At 38.9% G+C, this 19,469-nt stretch overlaps 1 protein-coding gene across 5 annotated transcripts in view; it reads right to left on the bottom strand.

The window, feature by feature from the left end:
• atp8a2 (ATPase phospholipid transporting 8A2) overlaps positions 1 to 19,469 on the bottom strand; it is a 67,325-nt gene that overhangs the window by 41,193 nt on the left and 6,663 nt on the right. For 2 of the 5 annotated variants that reach the window (XM_057824135.1, XM_057824136.1), the window contains exons 2-19: positions 14,128 to 14,305; positions 9,803 to 9,902; positions 7,376 to 7,474; positions 7,249 to 7,294; positions 7,031 to 7,071; positions 3,709 to 3,782; positions 3,547 to 3,616; positions 3,059 to 3,186; positions 2,877 to 2,988; positions 2,652 to 2,820; positions 2,454 to 2,581; positions 1,759 to 1,836; positions 1,595 to 1,683; positions 1,353 to 1,397; positions 1,141 to 1,216; positions 834 to 1,022; positions 711 to 760; positions 568 to 637 (exon numbers count right to left, since the gene is read on the bottom strand). In XM_057824135.1, coding sequence (XP_057680118.1) covers positions 568 to 637; positions 711 to 760; positions 834 to 1,022; positions 1,141 to 1,216; positions 1,353 to 1,397; positions 1,595 to 1,683; positions 1,759 to 1,836; positions 2,454 to 2,581; positions 2,652 to 2,820; positions 2,877 to 2,988; positions 3,059 to 3,186; positions 3,547 to 3,616; positions 3,709 to 3,782; positions 7,031 to 7,071; positions 7,249 to 7,294; positions 7,376 to 7,474; positions 9,803 to 9,902; positions 14,128 to 14,305 — 1,742 coding nt within the window. Of the gene's footprint in view, positions 1 to 567; positions 638 to 710; positions 761 to 833; positions 1,023 to 1,140; positions 1,217 to 1,352; positions 1,398 to 1,594; positions 1,684 to 1,758; positions 1,837 to 2,453; positions 2,582 to 2,651; positions 2,821 to 2,876; positions 2,989 to 3,058; positions 3,187 to 3,546; positions 3,617 to 3,708; positions 3,783 to 7,030; positions 7,133 to 7,248; positions 7,295 to 7,375; positions 7,475 to 9,802; positions 9,903 to 14,127; positions 14,306 to 14,609; positions 15,689 to 19,469 lie in introns of those variants that run through there. The other 3 variants (XM_057824138.1, XM_057824137.1, XM_057824139.1) reach the window with 3 other exon arrangements.

The following is a 19,469-nucleotide window of genomic DNA, read 5'->3' as shown; positions in this document are numbered from 1 at the left end:
TGTCGTGCCAATGTAGTTACCCCAGTGAAAAATTGTATCCCCTGGGCGGAGCCATATGGAGGTAGATTTGTGTCTTTATTATTCAATTAAAAAAATGTGCTTGAATACAAAAATAAATTTGAAACTCAAAAAAATGCATGTAAAAGCCATTTTTTTTAAATGAATTTTTAATTCAATTTTTTTTTTTTTTTTTTGATTGAAGCAACTTTTTGATTGAAGTAATGTTGATTTGTGTTTGGGTCAGATTTTGGCTAGGACATTTTTCTCTATTATTCAATAGAAAAAATAAGTTGCTTCCAAAAAAATATGGCCCCCCCAGGCCCCCCTTAAAATCCGCTTATGAATAAAGCAGCTGATAAACTAATTTTTACAGGCTAACTAGCATCAAGCGTCCAAGTTTCAGTCATTGATTTTGCTTAGCGTCAAGGTGGCGTTGCCATTTTGGGTGTGTTTTAAGTCTTTACCTATCTAGCAAGACAATCTGAGTTCAGTGCCTTCTCAAAAATACCTTCACCTTTGTTTCTAGAACGTCTATCGCTGTCAATGGCAATGGAACATGAGACTTACCGCTCCTTTGCAATACAGCCTCAGCCTCCCGTTGGGCGTCCTCACAACCGCGGACATTCGCTTGCGGTTACTAAAACACAAAAGTTGAGGGAAATCTTTAGTTTTTATTTTGCTCCCAGCAAATTCCAAAAGCAAAAGAATACCTTGAGAACTCCAACACATTAAGCAGCTGGTAACTCATCTCCTTCCCTCTCTGGAACACGACAACACAACGTTAACTCCTCTCTAGCTGAGAAGCGATATAGAGTTCCATGTTTGACACCTACGGCCTCAATGATCACAGAATCTGGTGTCCGAGCAGTGAAAACGAAGCCGAGACCTTTGGCTCCCTTGACCAGAGCGCCCTCGTCTGGCGAAGAAGCTTGATAAATGATTTGGTCGTTGTCGCGCTCGGGGACCACCGTGTGGCACACGGCCATCATGGTCAAGAATTCGCGGATCTGAGGGGACGTCGGCTGTAATCATGGGAAAATAATCACAGAATGGCAAATATGTCATAACTTTAAAACTTTAAATTTGTCGGTCACTGCCATTTGGCTTTATATGCAACTGGAGACCACCACAAACACTTACGTGGTCTTTTTCGATATTCTGGATGAGTGTCGGATCGTCGAATTCTGTTGAGTTGTTGCTGCTGGATGGCAGATTGCTGTCAAAACCGAAAAGCAACAAATCAGTCGGCGTGTTCGGCGTTCGACGACTAATCGTTTCGGATCAAAAAAAGCAATCACGCCTCGTAGGGTAATTGTCGACAGACAGAGCGGAGGGACGACGGCTAGACTCACCTGAAGTCCTCCATGGAACGATCGCAGTCGAGATCGGGGAAGTGGCTGTGGTAATGAATGAGGTTGCGAAAAGGGGAATCGAGCGGATGAGTTGATTAGTTGACCCCGTCAAGCATGCCGGCGTTAAATGAAACAAGTCAGTGGAATTAATGAAGAGAGAGTTCAGAATTAGTCAATAATTGGAGGGATTGGAAGGTTGAAAAAGTGAAGAAAGTGGCTTCCTAAGGGAAAAACACAGTTACCCGTAAGTGATCCCTGCTATGGTGCACTTCTTAAAATGCATGACGTTACAGGTGAGCGTTCCAGTTTTGTCCGAAAACAGATATTTCACCTAAAGAAAAAATATTTTTAAATGATTAAAATATAAGCTATGCTTAAAAATGTGCAATGTGGAACAAGAGAGAACCTGGCCCAGCTCCTCGTTCAGGTTAGATGTTCGAGCCATCGCAGGCGTGTCCGTTTCGGCGTAGTACATCTCCACATCCTGAAAGTAAAAAAAAAAAAAAAGTCAAAAAGTGCTATTTTACATCAATTCCGTGAACGATTATGTCGGCATGAGGATGAAAGACGTGAAAAAGATGGCATTTTCCCAAACTTTCAATTTTCTAAAAAATATTTTTTGCATTTTTCATTTAATTATTTGGATTGTTCCTTATTGTGCGTTACTTTGTTTTGTAATGTTGTTATCTTTTTAAAAATACAGTAAAATACATTTTTTCAAGTTTCTCAATTTTGTTTTCTTCATTTGACTATTTAAATTTTAAAATGTTTTTCTTATATTTGCTTATTTTTTGTATTACATTACAAAAATTTTGGTTGAATGTTGTTGTCATTTTTACTTTTTCAGAATTTTTTTTTTTTTTTTTTTTTGCTACACTGACATAACTGCCAGAACTCTCAGTTCAAACAGATTGTACATGAATCACCATCATAGGCAGCATTAGTTAAAAAGGTAATGAAAAATTCAATCATTTCTTTAGTATCAATTCGTAACCTATGTAAACTTAAACATTGCCCATTTGGTATTAAGTAGAAATAGGCTTATAGCACCGGTACCAATACTGTGAATGGCAGCACATGGATACAATAATCAAACCTTACCCAATTGATGAAGAGGGCCTGTGTAAACTTGACCACCTCCAGGGTGACCAGCAGGCTGATGGGGATCAAGTTGTTGTACAGGATAATAAACGTCAGCAGATTGTATGCAAAGTTAGTGGAGATGTCGCCTGTTTTACGAAAGATAAACATTTTTTTGAAGTGATTCAGTAGAAATGTGGGAGTCATTGTGGGTCTCACCTTGTCGTGACAAGTACCAACAAGCCTCTTCGGTGTACTGCCGATTCCAAATGGCGGCTCCCACGGAGCTGACCAAGGCCATGACCAGAAGGATACCGAACAGCACCAGGATCTGCATGTTGGTCACCCGCTCGACGTTGGAGCGCTTTAGAGGCGCCTTGGTGGAGTTCTTTAAAAAACATTTTGAGCAGGAATTCCAACACCAAATTATGTTTTGTCATTTACCTGCATGAGTTTAGAGTCATGACCCGTGTAGACGACGATCCCCACGACCCATTGAGTGTTCCGGATCTGGGCGCCGCGTAGCAGGACCTGGTCTGGGCCTAGAGGAGCAGCTCTAATCGGGGAAAGAATCATTATATAATGTACTAAATAACAGTGCAAGTGCACGTGTGTATGTGTCGTACTTTTGATTTTCCAGTCGAAGTGTGCCGGTGAAGTCGTACAAATGTCTGTTGGGGCCTTCGCACTCCAAAACGCCAGATAAGGACATTAGGTCTTCCAACGTCTGGATGCCCGCCGTCAGCGACAGACCCTGAGGGAACACCAGTATTTTTCATAATAGATAAAGTAGTGTACAGATAGAAAATAATAAATGGAAACTGACATTTAAAAGGACATTTTAAAAGATAGCAATAAAAAATTGAAATAACATCCGAATAAAACAAAACAAGATAGATATAAAAAATTGAAATAACATCCGAATAAAACAAAACAACAATTTAAAAAACGAAAACAACAATTTAATTACAACTTCAATTCAAAAATACCTGAAAAGATCAAATGTAAATTAGAAAAATCTAAAACTACTGTACAATTAATTAAAAATAGACTTTAAAATTACATTACAATGTTATATAAAAAAGTTTTTGGTTGTTTTTGTTGATGATTGTACCTGCCGTATCTTCAGGTTAGTTTCCCCGTCAAGGTTGGAGGTCTCTGTGTAGCACATTGCCTGAGGTTCACTGTGAACACCAAGAAGAACCACATCAAATCATAAACTTAAAACACAGAAAAGAAAACTTGCATTCAAAGTGCATTCATTTTACTCCCTGACCTGGACGACACAATAACCATGTCCGCCGGTAGATGCTGGCCATTGGTCACCTTCACTATGTCTCCTACTGCCACCTGATGGTCAGCAAGGCAACCAAAGAAAAAATGAATGGTCAGCCATTCGAGATGACATCAAGTGACAGCCAGCACAGCGGGAACATTCTTTAATCTGTCTTTTAATTGGACTATGACAAAGCAGGCTTGCATACTTCAAGATCATATTGTTCCAATCAAGAAGCTTTACTGGAGCGTTGCAAATATACCAGTACTGTACGATATGAACAAATAGGCAAATAAGTCATATTGGATTGGACGTTCAAGCACCGTCAATGGCAGCCAATGATTCAATTACTTTAATAAATTACTGACTTATTGTTGCCTGTAGCTTCTTAGTTAAGCAGTAGAGGGCATGCATGCTCTTTGGGTATGCTTACTACTAGTGATGTTCCAATGGTGATTTTTTTTTTTAACTTCCAATCAGATTTTATTCAAGATGCGTTTTGCCGATACCGATCCAATCAGATTCTTAATTTTTAGACCAATAATAAGGCAAAAAAACCCAACATTTTTTATAGTATTAAACCGAGCTCTGCTGGTACCTCCTCAATGCTCTAAGGAGCATTAGTTTCACTCAGCGGACATTATTTGCCTAGTGGTTTGATTTACAGCAGCTTAAAAGCACAATGGTACTGAAAAAGGATAGATTATAAAATAGTACTGCTTGTCGACAAAACACTTAATGGCCTTGGAAGAAAATACAGTGGGGAAAATAAGTATTCAGTCAACCACTAATTGTGCAAGTTCTCCCTCTTGAAAATATTAGAGAGGCCTGTAATTATCAACATGGATAAACCTCAACCATGAGAGACAGAATGTGGAAAAAAAAGCCAGAAAATCACATTGTTTGATTTTTAAAGAATTTATTTGCAAATCATGGTGGAAAATAAGTATTTGGTCAATACCAAAAGTTCATCTCAATACTTTGTTATGTACCCTTTGTTGGCAATAACGGAGGCCAAACGTTTTCTGTAACTCTTCACAAGCTTTCACATACTGTTGCTGGTATTTTGGCCCGTTCCTCCATGCAGATCACCTCTACAGCAGTGATGTTTTGGGGCTGTCGTTGACCAACACAGACTTTCAACTTCCTCCACAGATTTTCTATGGGGTTGAGATCTGGAGACTGGCTAGGCCACTACAGCACCTTGAATGCTTCTTACAAAGCCACTCCTTTGTTGCCCTGGCTGTGTGTTTGGGATCATTGTCATGCTGAAAGATCCAGCCACGTCTCATCTTCAATGCCCTTGCTGATGGAAGGAGATTTTCACTCAAAATCTCTCGATACATTGCCATATTCACTCTTTCCTTCACACAAATCAGTCGTCCTGGTCCCTTTGCAGAAAAACAGCCCCAAAGCATGATGTTTCCACCCCCATGCTTCACATTGGGTATGGTGTTCTTCGGATGCAATTCAGTTTTCTTTCTCTTCCAAACACGAGAACCTGTGTTCTACCAAAAAGTTCTATTTTGGTTTCATCTGACCATAACATATTCTCCCATTCCTCTTCTGGATCATTCAAATGTTCTCTAGCGAAACGCAGACGGGCATGGACGTGTACTTTCTTCAGCAGGGGGACACGTCTGGCAGTGCAGGATTTGAGTCCCTGGCGGCGCATTGTGTTACTGATAGTAGCCTTTGTTACTGTGGTCCCCACTCTCTGTTGGTCATTCACTAGGTCCCCCCGTGTGGTTCTGGGATTTTTGCTCACCGTTCTTGTTATCATTTTGACACCACGGGGTGAGATCTTGCATGGAGCCCCAGATCGAGGGAGATTATCAGTGGTCTTGTATGTCTTTCATTTTCTAATAATTGCTCCCACACTTGATTTCTTTACACCAAGCGTTTTACCTATTGCAGATTCAGTCTTCCCAGCCTAGTGCAGGTCTACAATTTTGTTTCTGGTATCCTTCGACTGCTCTTTGGTCTTGGCCATAGTGGAGTTTGGAGTGTGACTGACTGAAGCTGTGGACAGGTGTCTTTTATACCGATAATGAGTTAAAACAGGTGCCATTAATACAGGTAACGAGTGGAGCCTCATTAGACCTCGTTAGAAGAAGTTAGACCTCTTTGACAGCCAGAAATCTTGCTTGTTTGTAGGTGACCAAATACTTATTTTCCACTCTAATTTGGAAATAAATTCTTTAAAAATCAAACAATGTGATTTTCTGTTTTTTTTTTCCACATTCTGTTTCTCATGGTTGAGGTTTACCCATGTTGACAATTACAGGCCTCTCTAATCTTTTCATGTAGGAGAACTTGCACAATTGGTGGTTGACTAAATACTTATTTGCCCCACTGTACATGAGTTATTTGTTTGATCCCTATGAAGCAGCTAGACCTCTAAGGTCGTCTGGAACCGGTCTGCTGTATGTTCCAAGAACAAGAACCAAGCAGGATGAGGCAGCTTTTAGTTACTATGCTCCTCACCTCTGGAAAGGTTACCTGAAGGTCTGAAGTATGTTCAAACTGTTAGCTCCTTTAAATTAGGGCTAAAAACGCTACAGTTTACCACAGCATATTACTAACTGTTTATACCGTATATTTCAAATTACAAGCTATTTGCTTTTTATTAATTTTTTTCCCATTTTCCGATTTTAATTGTATTTTTAATTCTCTTGATGACTTAATGTGACCTTTATGTATAATTTTATTTCCTGTTTCGATTGTCTTTGTTTTTAAATTTCTTTTTGATTTAAACAATTTTTTACAAATCATTTTATCTCTGCTTGTGGATCCTCATGTGATGTAAAGCACTTTGAATCGTCTTGTGTTGAATTGTGCTATACAAATAAATTTGCCTTGCCTTGAAAACACACTACTACTGAATCCGATCCGATCTTGTGACCTAATCCGATACTGTCCGATACTCCAAGAATAGCCTTATCAGGTGCCGAAACCAATACAGAGTATTGAATCTGGACATCCCTACTTACTATGTCTCTGAGAAGATGAGATCTCAAAGGAGTGAGCCAGTTGGTCGTAGTTAATTTGAACTTGTATTAAACACTAAGAAACCCAAGAATTACTATAAAAAATTATTATACATTTACTATACATACTTTGTGCTTTTGAATGTGCACTTTTTTATTAAAATGAACTACACCGGTGCCTTCAGATACAAGTCTAATTCATTCTATGACTATCGCAAAACATGACAAATTGCCTCTTGCCATTAAAATCAATGGAAATGCCATTTATCCGTTCCAGCCAGTCAAAAGCAGTTTTTTTAAAGCTACATTTAAAAACATGAATGAAGCGCTACCTGCTTCCAGATGATGGTCTGCCAGGCTCCGTTACGCAACACTGCCACACAGAGGGGACAACAGCAGCTGTCAGTCAGCCTATAGAGGAGAGCTCTCATGCACTATTCATAGCAAAGTGCCTAATGAGCGACGCACAACAGTCCATGGAAAACAAAACCACACACTTGCGCGCTTGTGAAAGGGCAAGCAAAGTGGAGGCTAATTCATTAGCGGATACCTGTGGTCTTCTTCTTGTTGACCGTGTTGTCCGCTTTATGTCTTTTCTGTGGAGAGACAAGGGTTGACAAGCCTTGAAATAATAGTGTAAGGCGGCAGGGTCTTTGAGTCGGTGGGGGGGCGCTCACGTAGTCCTCGATGATCTCCTTGATGCCGGCCACAGTGAGGATGAAGATGAGTGGCACCAGCGTGGTGTAGCGGCCGGTCGGCGATACATCGGGGATTTGCTGAACAAAAAGGCACAAATGTCAAAAGTATATCCACTAATGAACACTAAGTAAAAAAAAATGCTCAAAATATTTTTTAAAAACGGACAAAAAAACACTAACATTAAGATAAATATTAATAGAAAACATTGTACAAAAATTGAAAATTAATCAGGAGTAGTAGTGAGTAGACCAAAAGAATACAAAAATAAAACATTTTTGAAAAACATTGACAAACAAAAGAAAAGAAATATTACAAGAAAAGTACAATAATTAAACAGGCGAAAAATATCAAATGTAAATTTGAATAGATATAAATACTAAACTTTTTGCGGTAAAATACTGCTATAAACAATAATAATGAATAAAATTACATAAATGCAAATTATATACATAAAATTTAAAAAAATAATATCTATTGTTCGAACACGCTCTAAAAAAAAAAAAACAAATTCTCAACATTTACAGTGGGGCAATTAAGTATTGAGTCAACCACTAATTGTGCAAGTTCTCCCACTTGAAAATATTAGAGAGGCCTGTAATTGTCAACATGGGTAAACCTCAACCATAAGAGACAGAATGTGGGAAAAAAAACAGAAAATCACATTGTTTGATTTTTAAAGAATTTATTTGCAAATCATGGTGGAAAATAAGTATTTGGTCGATACCAAAAGTTCATCTCAATACTTTGTTATGTACCCTTTGTTGGCAATAACGAAGGCCAGACCTTTTCTGTAACTCTTCACAAGCTTTTCACACACTGTTGCTGGTATTTTGGCCCATTCCTCCATGCAGATCTCCTCTACAGCAGTGGTGTTTTGGGGCTGTCGTTGGGCAACACAGACTTTCAACTCCCTCCACAGATTTTCTACGGGGTTGAGATCTGGCCATTCTTCCATGCAGATCTCCTCTAGAGCAGTGATGTTTTGGGGCTGTCGTTGGGCAACACAGACTTTCAACTCCCACCACAGATTTTCTACGGGGTTGAGATCTGGAGACTGGCAAGGCCACTCCAGGACCTTGAAATGCTTCTTACAAAGCAACTCCTTTGTTGCCCTGGCTATGTGTTTGGGATCACTGTCATGCTGAAAGACCCAGCCACGTCTCATCTTCAATGCCCTTGCTGATGGAAGGAGATTTTCACTCAAAATCTCTCGATACATGGCCCCATTCATTTTTTCCTTTACACAGATAAGTCGTCCTGGTCCCTTTGCAGAAAAACAGCCTCAATGCATGATGTTTCCACCCCCATGCTTCACAGTGGGTATGGTGTTCTTCGGATGCAATTCAGTATTCTTTCTCCTCCAAACACGAGAACCTGCGTTTCAACCAAAAAGTTCTATTTTGGTTTCATCTGACCAAACCCCATTCTCCCAGTCCTCTTCTGGATCATCCAAATGCTCTCTAGCGAACCGCAGACGGGCCTGGACGTGTACTTTCTTCAGCAGAGGGACACGTCTGGCAGTGCAGGATTTGAGTCCCTGGCGGCGCATTGTGTTAATGATAGTAGCCTTTGTTACTGTGGTCCCAGCGCTCTGTAGGTCATTCACTAGGTCCCCCCGTGTGATTCTGGGATTTTTGCTCACCGTTCTTGTTATCATTTTGACGCGGCGGGGTGAGAGCTTGCATGGAGCCCCAGATCGAGGGAGATTACCAGTCTTCCATTTTCTAATACTTGCTCCCACAGTTGATTTCTTTACACCAAGCGTTTTACCTATTGCAGATTCAGTCTTCCCAACCTGGTGCAGGTCTACAATTTTGTCTCTAATGTCCTTTGACAGCTCTTTGGTCTTGGCCATAGTGGAGTTTGGAGTGTGACTGACTGATGTTGTGGACAGGTGTCTTTTATACTTAGTCTTATATACAGGTACCATTAATACAGGTAACGAGTGGAGCCTCGTTAGACCTCGTTAGAAGTTAGACCTCTTTGACAGCAAGAAATCTTGCTTGTTTGTAGGTGTCTAAATACTTATTTTCCACTCTAATTTGGAAAAAAAATCTTTAAATATCAAACAATGTGATTGTGTTTTTATTTTTTCCACATTCTGTCTCTCATGGTTGAGGTTTACCCATGTTGACAATTACAGGCCACTCTAATCTATTCAAGTAGGAGAACTTGCACAATTGGTGGTTGACTATATACTTATTTGCCCCACTGTAGCCTACTTTGAATTACCACCCCAAAAAAAAAAAAAAAAAATCACCTTCTTAACTGCTCATCATGTGACTCTTAAAAAACTAAATTCCAACTATTTCAATGAGTTTATCACTAGTAGACCAACTCACGGTTCAAATGGATTGGTTGTCTATTCCTGTCAGTGGCAGCCATCGAGTTAACAAGTTGCTTACCTGCATGAGTGTGATGAAAAGGAAGAAGGCGTTGGCTGCCCTCCTGATCTGCTCGTACATAAAGCGGGGAAGAAAAGAGAGCACTCCATACTTGGTGGTACTATCGGCAGGCCCAGAAAGCACAGCAGATGGAGAGGGAGAGAAAGTCACAGTTAACTCACATGCATCATTTCACTAACTCAATAACAACATTTGCTGTCCAGGTTTTAATCACTGCAGCGTTGAAACCTTGGAGACTATGTCCCTACAGATCACGCCTATAAATAAACTACCAACTCAGAACGTGCAAGCTAAATTTGGAGTGGCCGAAACAGCAGAAACATTGATGATCTTAATCAAATGGATTGATCACATCACTGTATTGACTGCTGAAAGCTTTCTAAGTACTCATGTTGGGGGGTAAAAAAACTGTTGACAGGTAAGAGTGTGCAGTGTGATGCTTTAATGGATGATGCGCAGGATATATAATGACAACAGAACCTTTTTAAATGTCAGGTTTGTCAGATTAAGTAAAGGTTTAAGATCTTTTATATGTTCAGTCAAGGCTTATGTGATGAAAGCTAGTGTCAGGAAAAACCTACAAGAACAGGTGGACTATATTTGAGGTTGGTCAGGCACTTGAGTTGCTCTGTTTGTGATGTTTGATGAGTTGTAGCACTTAAAAGCATATTTAGCGTCTCGGAGAGCAGTTGTTGTGGTTTAGACCATCTGCTATGCCACAATGACAAGTAAACAGACTGTACAAAAGGAGAAGAAAAAAATAGGGAAGAAGATGGAGATGTGGAACTTTTTTACTTCTACTTTTTATAAAATAATTAATTTTACTAGATTTCATGAAAAAAAAATTGATTTTGTATTTTTATTGCTATTTGCTATATCCTATTTTGTACATTTTAAAAATGTTTTTCTGTAAATGTTCTAATAAATACATATTTTTATCCAAATTCCACATTCTGTCAATTTTTCCAATCTTCCCGTTTTTTTTCTAATTCTCTTTGTGTATATTCATAAAATATTGTTTATTTTTGTATTCATATTTTTTTGCTTTATCTCTTCCAATTTTGTGTTAATAAAATTTTGCCAAAATGTTTTTGAAATGTTTTACAAAATTTTTAACTTTTTTCTCTCCTGTATTTTTCCTTTTTGTAATACTTATATTTTACAAAACATGTCCAATATTTTTTATAGCTCACTTTTCTCATTTGTATTTTTCTTTTAATATTTTATATTTTCCAAACATTTGTACAATTTTCATGAATTTCACATTCGTTATATAACTTTTGTTTTATCTTGTTTTCTTTCAGTTTCCCATCTATTTATTTTCCTCTTCCCCCTTTGGTAATCCAGCACTTTGTTTAAAAAATAAATAACAATACTACAAATATTTGTGGGTTTTTTTTTTATCAAATATGGTTTGCCAGGACTTTGCGCAATTGTATTAAACGTTTCCACATGTAGCACTCCCACTAGTGCACACACTGGGAGTGTGCACAATCTCATTGCCAATTCTGACGTATTTCTTTTACAATATACTAATAACTGTCATCATTTAGCTCGGTATTATCTATTGTGCAAATATCTTCATATTACTATCAGCCTGCTAGTAAAAAAGGGCGGGGTCATGCAGAGGAGTACGTCTGTTAACATTCAAATGTCATCATTTCACACATCATTAGCCTTGTAATGCTTTGTCACAGCAGGCCAAATGCTTTTGTCGTGACTCAAGTGCCATTTGTCAAAGGTGTGCATGTTCTCCAAGTGCACTGTTGCTTGTGAGTTTTAAAATCTCATACATCAAGCACTGATATAATCACGTTAGAGTGGATAATGCGCCCCGACTTGTTGATTCTCGTATTCTGATGCGGGAATTTAACAAGATTTGCAATTGTAGTTTGCAGCGTGTATAGAGGGAGATGTATCAAATATATTTTCCCAACGGTACTGCAGTGAGTCAAGACAGACGCCCGCGTGATTTGTGCACACTTTCTTGGCTTGGCAGGCCACCATTAGTCGCAAAATCTCGTATTTCAGGGGCCAGGCTAATAGCATTAAGGTTCGGAGATGCAGCAGTGAAGCACAGGTCTTCCTGAAACACTTCAATAGCCCTATTGATTTTGATAAGATTAAAGCCTCAGAGCTTTTACGTGGATCCTTTCTGCAGCTCCATATTTCACCGTCACCACTTTTTATGCAACCTGTGCATTAGTGTTGCTTTCCTGCACTTACTATCCACTCACTCTACAAACCTGTGTGTCCCTTTTTTTCTTACTATAACTTAAGAACGCCTGGATTGTTTTTTGCGAAGACAGAAGACATCAGCAGGAGAGCATTACTCCCACTGTGTGCAGCTGCTTACACAATGCTGGACATCTGTAATGAGTGACACGCTTACTAATGCACACTTTTACTCTCTATGAGGGTGGATGAATGGGTTTTAGAGAGGAAACTAGGTGGGTCGTGTTAGCGAAATGATAAATTTATCATATATTGATAAAAGAAATAGTTCAGACTAGGGTGTGGCATGAGCCAATGTTAGTCAACACATTTCACCATGAAAGTAATGCTCAAAATATTATGACAAATGTAATGAAATAAATTCTGAAAAGAAAAAAAAAACGTTAGAAAACTGATACTACAAAAACATTTTGGAAAAATAAACACAAAACTAGAGATGTGAAAACAAAAAATATACTGCAAAAATACACAAATATCAAAGTAAAAATACAAAACTATAAAAAGCGAGAAATATTAAGTTAAAAATATAAAATTTGAAAAACGGTGGTGTTCATATGGTAAAAAAAAATCCATAGTGCCAAACATACATTAAAGGTACAAAAAAATGAAGGACTTGGTGGACAAAAAATATCATAAAATATTGGATGGAAAATACAAAACAGTGAAAAATGTATCAAGGAAAATTTTATCAAAACAAAATGCAGAAATATTATCAAAATATACATATTTATTTAGCAAATAATAAATAGCAGTATTGGGCAAAAAAATAAGTGGATTAAAAAAATACGATAAAAAATATTAAATGAAAATGTACAAATTTTGGAAAATATGAAAACTACAGGAATAAAAATACATGATGAAATTAAAGACACTCGCTAATATTACAAAATGTTACAAAAGCAAAAATATCAAGCCCTCCAAAAATCATAAAGTATTCAATACATAAAGATTACACACAAACAAAAAAATTGGAACCTTAAATATTCACATGCACGTATTGATTATGCGGCACATCAAGTCAAAAACTGGCCATGAGCATACGCTGGGCTTCACCTTTGGGACTGCTGCAAATAATCACATAATAGATGAGCTATTAAACCTTCTTATCAACCCCTTTTACAAGGGTCTCTTTCCCTTTAAGACCTTAACATTCTATTAAATAGATATTAGCAATAGAAAATTTACTTGTTGCAATAATACTGGATTTAAAAAGTCTACACACCTCCTGATCAAATGTCAAACATTCGTCAATTAGACAACAAAAAAATGTTTCAAAACTCTTTACTCCTTTAATGTGACTTTAGACAGTTAAGAGAAACGGAGAAAAAAGACAATTTGCAGAAGGTAAAGGATGTGGCAATGTTTACAACACTACTTATGATGCTTCCACTATGCTTCACTGCAGTTATGATGTTCTTTTGGTGCTGTAATAGCGCCCACCATACCTTTTAAGAATTATTAATAAAATCCTAATATTTTTCTTACTTGCGTAAGGCAGGTTTCAAGTTTGTTTTTGTGATTCTTTTGATAGGAGTTTGTGTCACATGCACTAAACAGCCAGCACTTGCCAGAGGTTCTATCGACCTCTTGGCAGCCTCCCTGACCAGTTTATTTCTTTTCATCAGTTTAGAAGGGATTTCCACTTCTTGATGCCAAATTTTCTCCTCTTGAAGATACTATTTTCAATGCATGTTGAATAAATATATCAAGCCTGACTAGAAAAGTCATAAAAAGCCTACTAAAACATCTTATCAATTGCCATTAATAGGTGGTTGTGATAGACATTTTCTTCTATTAGTAAACTACTAAAGCACATACTTTGTGAATGCTATACATATACAGCTAACAAGTCATATTTATTGACATTAAAAAATTGCATTTAACGCTTTCATTGCCACTGTCAACGATGTGGTTCTTTTCCTGCGTACTGCTGTGAATTTAAATGAGTTAATCATTAGTTTATCACTAGTGGACGTCCAATCTATTTGAACTGAGAGGGTGACATCCATCCCAGTTCAAATGGATTGGGCATCTATCACTGTCAGTGGCAGCCAGTAAGTTCAACAGAGCTGTTTAAACATGTGGCCTACCTGACGTGGTTGTCGCAGAACTTTGTGGTCTGGGGCCGGTTGAGCAGCACGGCGCGCGCCGTGGAGTCTACGGGCTCCGCCTGCGACGTGGTGCCGGACATCTCATCATCCGCCTTGCGGTATCCGGCCGACGAGCAAGCGGGTCCTGCGCCGTTGGATTGATGAGAGAGAGGCGAGGCTGGGTGAGTAAGGGGCGGGGAGGGGAGCAATGGGTGGGACGCAGACAGGCACAAGAGGAGGGTGGTGGGTGGCGGGGGAGACACACACATTCAAAAGACATTTAGCCGTGTGTGTGTGTTGCCTGTCAATGCGCCTGTGGGACCCGCTCTTGCCCCCCTGAACCCTCGTGCTAATAATGGATGTGCTGAGGGGTGCACAATAGGCAACAAACACACCGGGCCCACCTCCAGCAAGCACATGGAGAACCCTGACAAGTGACAAGAGGATGCAACAATCTTCCCGTCCCCTTCCCGGCTGCAGACCTGGACGGACGTAACGGACCGAGCGGCGACTCTCCAAGAAGGAAGTCCGGATGTCAAGATGTTGGCCCCCTTGGGCTATGATGCCGCCCCATTAGGAAGCTTCCTTGGACTGCTATAACGCAAGTATTACTACTATTGGAGCAGTTCTCTCTCACGGGTGTGATGGCGATTGGCGCGTTGTCGCCGCTGCTGCTGCCGACGGCCCAGACGACGAAAGGAAGCCATATGGAGTGGAGAGCCTCAGAGAGTGGGAGTGGAGAAGGGGGAGGGTGCAAAGCCGGGACGCCGCTTTCTTAAAGGGACAGTGACGTATTTGAGTAAACAAACGAAGGAAGGAGTCATGCGCAAATCTGCGGTTTCTGAACTTTTAACGCATAAGGTGCCATTAATGACATAGACGTCAATTCGTCGAATATGTTTTAACACACTAGCTGCCATTCAAAGTGATTAAAACCCAATCCATTTGCACTTCCTCTAGTTCAAATGGTTTGGACATTTATCGACGTCAATGGCAGTGACTTAATAAGGAAAGTATTTTACATGAGAACACTACAACACAAATTAAATTTATTGAAATGATGATGATAACGACTAACAAGTGTACTCACTTGTGTACACACAACCCAGCTTCCACCTCTTCAACCTGTTGCCCTCTGGCAGGCCTGACAGGGCCATCCCAGCCAAAACAAACAGACTGAGAGACAAGTTTCTTTCCAAGAGCTGTCACCATACTCAAGTTTTCAGTGAAATGTCACTGTCATTGCACTGCTACTGCCAAAACATTGTCACATGCATCTCGCCAAATAATGTTCTTAGACATCTATCTCAATCTGGGGACTGCATATGCAATATTTAATAATAAATAATAATAATAAATTTTATGTGAAGGCGCCTTTCTGGCACTCATGGTCGCTGTTCAATCATTTATAAAACAATTAGAAAAATTAAATACTAAAAACAGTAAAAATAATTACCGTATTGGTCCGAATATAAGACTGTTTTTTGCATTGAAATAAGACTGAAAAAGTCGAGGTCGTCTTATATTCGCGGTCTAGACGTTATACCCATTCACGACGCTAGATGGCACCAGATACAGTGCCTTGCAAAAGTATTCGTCCCCCTTGAACCTTGCAACCTTTCGCCACATTTCAGGCTTCAAACATAAAGATATAAATTTTTAATTTTTTGTCAAGAATCAACAACAAGTGGGACACAATCGTGAAGTGGAACAACATTTATTGGATAATTTAAACATTTTTAACAAATAAAAAACTGAAAAGTGGGGCGTGCAATATTATTCGGCCCCCTTGCGTTAATACTTTGTAGCGCCACCTTTTGCTCCAATTACAGCTGCAAGTCGCTTGGGGTATGTTTCTATCAGTTTTGCACATCGAGAGACTGACATTCTTGCCCATTCTTCCTTGCAAAACAGCTCGAGCTCAGTGAGGTTGGATGGAGAGTGTTTGTGAACGGCAGTCTTCAGCTCTTTCCACAGATTCTCGATTGGATTCAGGTCTGGACTTTGACTTGGCCATTCTAACACCTGGATACGTTTATTTTTGAACCATTCCATTGTAGATTTGGCTTTATGTTTTGGATCATTGTCCTGTTGGAAGATAAATCTCCGTCCCAGTCTCAGGTCTTGTGCAGATACCAACAGGTTTTCTTCCAGAATGTTCCTGTATTTGGCTGCATCCATCTTCCCGTCAATTTTAACCATCTTCCCTGTCCCTGCTGAAGAAAAGCAGGCCCAAACCATGATGCTGCCACCACCATGTTTGACAGTGGGGATGGTGTGTTCAGGGTGATGAGCTATGTTGCTTTTACACCAAACATATCGTTTTGCATTGTGGCCAAAAAGTTCAGTTTTGGTTTCATCTGACCAGAGCACCTTCTTCCACATGTTTGGTGTGTCTCCCAGGTGGCTTGTGGCAAACTTTAAACCAGACTTTTTATGGATATCTTTGAGAAATGGCTTTCTTCTTGCCACTCTTCCATAAAGGCCAGATTTGTGCAGTGTGCGACTGATTGTTGTCCTATGGACAGACTCTCCCACCTCAGCTGTAGATCTCTGCAGTTCATCCAGAGTGATCATGGGCCTCTTGGCTGCATCTCTGATCAGTTTTCTCCTTCTTTGAGAAGAAAGTTTGGAAGAACGGCCGGGTCTTGGTAGATTTGCAGTGGTCTGATGCTCCTTCCATTTCAATATGATGGCTTGCACAGTGCTCCTTGAGATGTTTAAAGCTTGGGAAATCTTTTTGTATCCAAATCCGGCTTTAAACTTCTCCACAACGGTATCTCGGACCTGCCTGGTGTGTTCCTTGGTTTTCATAATGCTCTCTGCACTTTAAACAGAACCCTGAGACTATGACAGAGCAGGTGCATTTATACGGAGACTTGATTACACACAGGTGGATTCTATTTATCATCATCGGTCATTTAGGACAACATTGGATCATTCAGAGATCCTCACTGAACTTCTGGAGTGTATTTGCTGCGCTGAAAGTAAAGGGGCCGAATAATATTGCACGCCCCACTTTTCAGTTTTTTATTTGTTAAAAAAGTTTAAATTATCCAATAAAGGTTGTTCCACTTCACAATTGTGTCCCACTTGTTGTTGATTCTTGACAAAGAAATTAAATTTCATATCTTTATGTTTGAAGCCTGAAATGTGGCGAAAGGTTGCAAGATTCAAGGGGCCCGAATACTTTTGCAAGGCACTGTATAATTGAAGCGATGTTCTGTCATGACAGATCTCAGGCCGTCTTATATTCTTGCCAATAAGGTAAGTATAGAACATTCAAAACAATAAAATACTAATCTATGAAAATAATTAGCAGAACAGTTAAACACAAGGAAATCAGGGATTATGGATATGTGAGTCTGAACAGCAGTTACATTATAGCTTCATATCAAGTCAGTAACCTGCCTCCCAGTCTGAGTACTGTAATTGTCATATACTGTTATATTACCACTACATCCCCACTTGCTGCTAGTCACTTATTTACTTTATTCCCAATCTGTGTACACTGTAACTTGCGTGTTTTTTTAATTGGCGTTATTGTACTTTGTTGTATTTGGTGCACGTTATGGCAAAGCTCCCGTTGTACTTTGTACAATGACAATAAAGGCTTCCCATTCTAATCTATTCTACTCAGGAGGAAATTAATGTAAATCAGTTGACCATATCTGATTGCATAGGTAGAATCCATGAATAATTGAAAAATCCATCATGTCATCAATCTTGCTAAGTATCACTATCACAAAATACATGGCCTGATATGTATTAACCTTAATTAGGTACTCCACAAATAAAATACTAACCTGAAAACTATTCATTTATCTGTGCAAACTAGTCCCACAATCCTCTCAGGAGTGTGTCTGACCGTACGTTCTTCCCTGTAAGTGAACACAACGGTGTGGCGCTTCAATAATTCAGAAACTAATAAAACCCAGGCCTTATCTGGTGGATTGAGTGTCCCGTGGCACTCCAATGCCTATTCTATTCTACACCGTGAGCTCTCTGCACGGGTCAAAGTCCGACGCAGCCAAACGATAACAAGTGTCCTATCTGGAGATCTGTGAGTAGGCTATTACCCGTAGGCCTATAAGTCACAATCACAATCAAGATGAGTGGGCCACCGTGACGAGGTCAAAGCAGCCATTTCGCTGCTGTTTTACATAGAATGTACATGCTGCTTTTCCCAGTGTTTACAAATGACATTCATTCCGCCTGCGCCTTTCATGATCAATACTGTTACTCTTTGGAGCCCCACTTTGGTTTCGGAGCAGATCGAACCTCTTCATAGCTGAGAAGCACGGTGAGTTGTACGTCTTCACCAGCGATGAAGGTGCAATAAAACAGATACATAGAGAGAACCGAGTCCAGGAGGGCAGTTCATTACACGCTTGTGATAACCTTCAACCCAATGACACTCGTCGAAAACCGGTCTACCATTCCAGTCACAAATCCTCGGTTCTGTGCTGGCAAATATGATACACTTCTGGCTAGGTTTAGGCAATCTGTCCCCACCAAAAAAAAAAATAAAAAATCTATTTTTTCCCCATATTGTCTGAATTCAATTTGTTTCAAGATTTATTTTTTTTAAAATTATTTTTCTATATATTTTTTTAATGATCACTTTTGAGAATCTGCAATGAATAAAAACAAACTATAGTTACATTTTTAGATTAGCTTTTTTTTTTTTTTTTTTTTTTAAATTCATTTCATTTCAGGCAGTTGCATTCATTTTTAGACGTAGTTCATCAGCTTTCAACTGGTTTACTTTACATTAAGTAACCAAATTTTTTAAAAAATTTAAAAATGCCTGAAAGGGAGTGGGACAAAGAAAACTTAATAAATCCCACCCCAAATTAGCATTTATACTGCGAATAATGCACATAATAAATTATTTCCTGCAACTTAGTTTGCTCTAAGTAGTGAGTAACTTTTTCCCCCAACAAAGGTAAAGGAAGAACAATATATAAGACCAAAGCTGCCAAAATTAAAAAGAAAATAATAAATCAATAAAAGGCAAAATAAAAACGACTATAAATACAAAAAAAAGAAATAGGATACAGAAATTAAAAAGATACAAAAATAAATATGAAAATCAATAGCATTTAAATAGCATTTTAATTTTGAATCAGATTCCCTATTTTTGTATTCATAGCAATTTTTAGTTTCACTTTTATTTATTTTTCTATTTTTAATTTCAGCAGCTTTGGTCCTCCATATCTCATTACATGAAATAAATGAAAAAAAAAAAAAATACAGAAAATGTTTAATCAAGAAACTCACTCAACAACAGAAGGAACGTATAAAAAATAACTCCCAAATTGAGGCGTTTTTTGGCAGTA

This window comes from Corythoichthys intestinalis, chromosome 20 (assembly GCF_030265065.1).
Source record: "Corythoichthys intestinalis isolate RoL2023-P3 chromosome 20, ASM3026506v1, whole genome shotgun sequence".
Lineage (NCBI taxonomy): Eukaryota > Metazoa > Chordata > Actinopteri > Syngnathiformes > Syngnathidae > Corythoichthys > Corythoichthys intestinalis.
The sequence above is the reverse complement of the archived record's forward strand: the minus strand, read 5'-3'. Positions and strand labels throughout refer to the sequence as shown.